General features: G+C 46.2%; 1 protein-coding gene across 1 annotated transcript in view; it reads right to left on the reverse strand.

The window, feature by feature from the left end:
* PTGFRN (prostaglandin F2 receptor inhibitor) overlaps nt 1–4,884 on the reverse strand; it is a 268,645-nt gene extending 263,761 nt beyond the window's left edge. Inside the window, exon 1 of the mRNA XM_033943308.1 lies at nt 4,700–4,884. Coding sequence (XP_033799199.1) covers nt 4,700–4,745 — 46 coding nt within the window. The 5' untranslated portion in view covers nt 4,746–4,884. The remainder of the gene's footprint in view (nt 1–4,699) is intronic.
* Nucleotides 4,885–6,065: the final 1,181 nt, after the last annotated feature.

Consider the following 6,065-nt stretch of genomic DNA (forward strand, 5'->3'; position numbering starts at 1 on the left):
AAAACCCTACAATTTGCTATGGTGCAGTTAAAGCTTCCACAGCAACATATTACGATTGGGCTTGTACAAATACTGCATGTAAGGGCAGCATTCATCAACGTATTGTGCTTGGATTTTTTTCCTAGTGGCTTGTTTGAAATTACAGACTATGCTTAGTTTGCAATGCCAATGGATTTTGTTTTAACTAGGGGTATCAAGACTACAGTATTGCTCAAACTTTCAAGGAGGACTTGAGATCCACCCACACCACCGGCTATTCTTTCTTAAGGATCCACTTCTTGCAAGATTTATATTCCTGGAGGAGTTCTGTGCATGATATTTTAAAATCCTGCATACTATTTGTGACTTTTTTTGTGTTGAATTTCTCCAGGCCTGATACCCCCAGCTTTCTCTCTCCTCAGGCTCAACACTTCTCAGCTCTATCATCTCCATAGCGTGAACTCCTTCCTAAACTTGATCTACCTTCAAGGAGGTTCAACCCCCAGCTTTCTCTCTCTGTCTCCTAGTTTATCTCCTCCTTTCCTCCCAAGCTTTCTTTCTCTCTTCCTACTGACCAGCACAATCCCCAAATCTTACTCATGCCCTCCCACCTTGTTCTCTCCCTAACTCTTAGCAAGAACCCCGGTGCCCTCCTTCTCTCCTCTCCCCAGCAAACCCCTCAGCATGCTCCCTCTCTGTTCTCGCCAGAAAAGAAAAATCCCTCAGAATGTTCTCTCCACTCCACAGCAACCTCTCCTATTCTGCCCCATGCAACCCTAGATAACAATGTTTGGAAAAGCGAAGAACAGCTGCTTGGCAGGCCAAGTTCTCCTCCTCTGTCACCTAGTGACAAACATGTTTTGAACCATGCAGCTGTACGGTGCCTGATATGGTTCAATTTAGCAGCCAAGCCCAGGGTAGCAGAAGCAGCAGTCACAGCACAACCACTCTCTTCTTTACTGTAAACAGCTACAGCATAGCTAGCTGGGATTGTGTACAGTAGCAATGGGGCAGAATGGGAGCATCCGATGAGGAATTGTTCCAGCAAATGGGAAGGGAAGAGAAACAAAGCATGCCAGCTGCCAGTTTTGCAGAAATCTGTACAGCAAGTGCAAAATTCTTCAAAGGGAAGGAATTCTGCACAAATTCTGCATTGGACTTTATCGTCTGCTCCTACTTTTTTTCTGGGTTTTCCTTACTTGTCCCTCTTGTGTCTCTGGGACATGCTGCATAATTTGTTGCTCTATACTTCCTACGTTATGCACATTAACAGTACTTGATAAACAAACAGCATGTGAGAGGAAATGGCAACAGCCCTAAAGCCAATGAGTCCTGGAATTCATATTACAAGTCAGTAAAGCACACCTGTCAGGAAACTCAGTAGCTCCCTCCTCTCCTCCCATTTCTTCTTTGAGCCCAATGGGATATTGACAGTTCTCAGCACCTCCTCTTGAGAATAAAAACTAGTTTGAAACAGAGGCTAACCAAAGTTCATTCACAGGCACCAATTGCACCACTGGGGAGCAGAGTAGGGGGGCAAACACATCCCCACCGCACTCGTATCGAGAACTTTTTACATGTATGAACTATGTGAAATCTGAAACCAATGCCACCATCACTCATATCCCTCCCGCCCCCAGGTCCGAGCTCTGATCACATTTCCAAGAAGAGCAAATCCAGCTGTTCTCCTAAAGGTGAGAAATAGCTAGCACAATTGGAAAAAGGCATCGCAGATGCTTTGCCAGCCACCCAAAATAGACCTGCTAACATCATCAGCCAACAAGAAAACCAGACTGTGAGGAGACCACCAAGGGCACCTCTGCCCACAACGCTTGGGGAATTTTCCCAGAAGGCAAAGATTTAGCAGACCATATGAGAAAAGCTATAACTGTGATTCCACATTTGGTGCCCTGAGTGATTACATTTTTGCTTGAACTTAACCCGTTCTTAGCTACTTTACCAACAAAATGACAGAAACATCAATTCTTTTGGTTATGAATGAAGGTGCCAAGACCCTGGTTTCAAGCTTACTACCTGCATGCATCCACCGATCATGCTACGCCAGGGTTTTCAACCCAGTCCAGTCACACCTAATCAGTCAGTTTTTCAGGATACCCCCCAATTAATATGCATGAGAACTCCTGCGCTACACACATTCATTTCTAAAATAGACAAAAGGTGAAATTGTTTTCTGTGTACTCCTCTTTATGCTATACATTAGAGAATGACACGGTGACAAAATTCATCACCGTTCCCGTCCCCGCAGATAACCGCGGGAAACCATCTTCATGTCATTCTTTGAGGAGAGAGAGAAGAATCAGAGTATGAATGGCCACAATCACTGACCTGCAAGCTTTGCTTTGAAGAATGCTGATGTAGAAGGACTGAGGTTGAAATAGACACTAGAAAATGACATGGGATTATTTCCCGCGGTTATCCGCGGGGACGGGGACGGTGATGAATTTTGTCACCGTGTCATTCTTTACTATACATCCATGCTTTTCTTTCAGAACCTGGATTTTTGCTTTGCCCAGTATTCCCCTTTTAGTATTTAAACAAAAAAAAAAACATTAAGTAAGTCTGATAGTCACCTTCTTCAACCACAGTCCAATGTTTATATTTATCTGGAATTATAAATTATTTCAAAGATGTACTACAATTATAACACCACTTTTTACAGCCGAGTAGCAGATTTTGTTGCTGCCTCTTGCTAAAAGTCTCAATTCAGAGGGAAACATATGGAATGTTTCAAAACATCTGGGGGAAAAAAAGTTGCACGATATTGGTTTCCACATCTTGTGGCCTTCAAAACAAGCAGATTTATCAGTCTATACCACTCGGCATCTGCCTGAGGTCATGGAACTAGCAATCAAGACAGCAACAGGGAGCAGTGGTTGTCTTACTAATGGGAAACTTGTATCAAAGTCAATTGTAGTTCATTTCCTTTTTTTAATTATTTTTATTGGTAATGCAGCTCTTTTATGACTTTTGCATCTTGCTATGATTTTGGCTGCATTACCAATTGTAGTTCATTTCAATCTGAATTAACAAGAACAACATGTTGGCCTTATTATAATCGATAGTTTTTCTTTTTTTCGTGGGATGGGGGGGAAGTTTAACTGGCTAAAAAAAATCACTTTCACAATCTGAGGCTGGAACAGGAAGGAAATGAGAGGTTACAGGTGGTTCCCAATGGCCTTTCATTGCAAAATTGTTAAATCTTTGCAAATAAGAAATTAGATGTGATACATTAAAATACTGTATGACACTTGGATGCATCACTTTGAACATTCATTTTTCACAAAGTAACTAAGTGGAAAAAGGTCTCTCCCTTTTCATTGTCCCCTCATGCTGGTCACATAAGAGAAGGTGGAAACTATGTTTTCACAGAAGGCTCAGTCAAACCGCCTCTAAATTTGAAGGCCCTCAACTTTCTCTTTTGCCAATGGGGGTTACTCATAGTTGTACAGTATTTCTATTTTCTATTCACTTATTGGGCAAATAATGCTAGCTCAACCAAAGATAGTTTAGATAGGCTGGACAGCAACTCCAGTAGTTGGAACCTAAGGACAGTGCCAGGACAATTTAAGTGTGACTGTTGGGCAGAGATGGATGGACCATTCAGGTCTTCATCTGCTGTCATTTACTAAGCATCCCAACTCCACCAGAGGGTCTCAAACTGGGTCTCAGAACCACCAAGCCAAGGGACTTGCCAAGGGAGTTTACCACAGAGGTCTTTCCAACGTTTGTGTGCAGAGGCTGTTATCCTAAATGCTCTTCACAGGGTAATCAGGCTTCACCTAATTTTTAATCTTTCTGCAGGAGGAAGTAAAACAGAACTGTAGAACTTGTAGTGGAGAGTCTAATCAAGAATGCAGTATTAGCATCTCCATGCACAAAATGACATGATCTGGGAACAGTAGAGTCAACTTTTCAGAATAATTCGGGATGCTAAACCCTATGGAAATTACCCTTCCCTGGACACAGTAAAATAATTTGGTGGATAATGGGGGTGCTCAAGCACCCACAGTCCTGCTTCCTAGGATCTGGAATACCCAGAGAGCATCCAGCGTTCCCCCAGCTCACTGGTTAAACTCTAGCTCAGAGAGCTACAGCGCCTCCTACTACAGCACCAGAGATGACTAGAACCTCTTCCAGCAACGCTCGCCCTAGTTCCGACTAAGGCTGATTTTCTGCTCAGCTTCCGAGACCGGTGAGAAGATCAGAACCCCGGGGGTGCTTGAGAGCAAATCAAATCGGTACACATCAAACACAAGCTTGCAGCCATCTTTAAAGCTTAAAGTCAAAAGAAACTATAATAACTATTTGGGATCGCCAATAACGCAGCTAAAAGGCCACTTTTTGAATGTATCCGTTTGCGATACTTGCAACAACTCTGCTGCCTCTCAGTGTGAAGCTGATGGGAAGGGGGGGGGGTGCGATTGTAGAATCGATCCCCCTCCCGTCAACGGTCCAGAGCGGCGAGAGGGGGAGGGGGGGGTGCCTCGTTCATTGCTGCCATGTGCACAATCCAAGGCGCTTTCTTTCCGGTGAAAGGCACTAGTAAAAGATCCGCGACCTCCAACTTTCCAGCGCACCCTCCCTCCTTCCTCTGTACGGCTCCCGGTGCGGGATTCCCGGTAACAAGTCCCGATTCCCGGCGCAAGTGGAGGGGGAGGGATACGTGTTGCAAAGTAGGCGAAGGGGTCGGGGGACTCACCGCAGCACAGCAGCTCCAACAGGAAGCGGAGGGAAAAGGTCCTCATTCTTCGGCCGGCCGCCCTCTCTTCACTCCACGAGCAGCGTCTCCGGCACCCCAGGGGGAGAGCGAGAGAGAGAAAGAGGAGGAGTCGCAGCGGAGGAATCTCCAGCCCGGCTCTCGTCGCCGCAGGTGAGACTCCTGCAGCCCAGCCTGACCCCGCCCCCAAGGGGGCCGGGACTCGCTCCTCCCGTCTTTGCTGCTGTGTGTGGAAGACAGGACAGGCTTTAGGAAAAGCTTAGTGTAGTTTACCTGGATTCCAAAGGAAAAGGATAAAGTGTAGCTGTGGCAGCAGACTTCTCCCCACCCGACTCTTGTAGGTAGGGGTGGACCGACAGTGTTCTGGGCCCCTAAACACCTATCAAAAGTTAGGGGAGAGTCTATTGTCCAAATGGTTAATCCGTCCCTGATTCAAGGAGTAGACTAGTACCCAGCTTTTAGGTAAAAGAAGAGACCTTAGGAATCCTTTGCTATATTCCTGGAAGAGTTTTCTTTATCCACTAGGTCAGTGATTCCCAACCCTGTCCTGGAGGAACACCAGGCCAATCGGGTTTTCAGGCTAGCCCTAATGAATATGCATAAGAGAGATTTGCATATGATGGAAGTGATAGGCATGCAAATTTGCTTCATGCATATTCATTAGGGCTAGCCTGAAAACCCAATTGGCCTGGTGTTCCTCCAGGACAGGGTTGGGAACCACTGCACTAGGTTTTAGTATAGGACACTAGTTCCCAACCTTGTCCTGGAGGACCACTAGGCCATTCGGGTTTTCAGGCTAGCCCTAATGAATATGCATGAGAAAGATTTGCTAATAATGGAAGTGACAGGCATGCAAATCTGCTCCATGCATATTCATTAGGGCTAGCCTGAAAACCCGATTGGACTGGTGGTCCTCCAGGACTGGGTTGGGAACCACTGCACTAGTCTCCAACGTGCAGCGCCCAAAGTCCTCCATTAGGGCCCTCAAACTGTTGACTGAAATGCTCTTCAAATCCTATAAATGTGGTTAATTTCAGTCTTTCCCACTTGATATAGTAACTGCAAACAATCTGTGTGTTCAGTGGAGTAGCCACATGCTTGCCCCCTTCCCCTCCCCGTACCTCTTTAACTTTCCTGGCGCGAGCAGCATCACCCACACCCGCGTCGGCGCTCCTTCGCTCTGACCTCACTTAGGCATGGGGCTCGGAACTGACACTGGCGCAAACAGCAGATTGGAGTTGCTGCTGGCACTAGCGAAGCTAGAGATAGGGGGGGAAGTGAAGGCATGCACACGGTGGGGGGGAGGACGGGTGCTGACGCCCCCACCAAGATGGCACCTGAGGCGGAC

Source organism: Geotrypetes seraphini, chromosome 4 (assembly GCF_902459505.1).
Source record: "Geotrypetes seraphini chromosome 4, aGeoSer1.1, whole genome shotgun sequence".
Taxonomy (NCBI): Eukaryota; Metazoa; Chordata; class Amphibia; order Gymnophiona; family Dermophiidae; genus Geotrypetes; species Geotrypetes seraphini.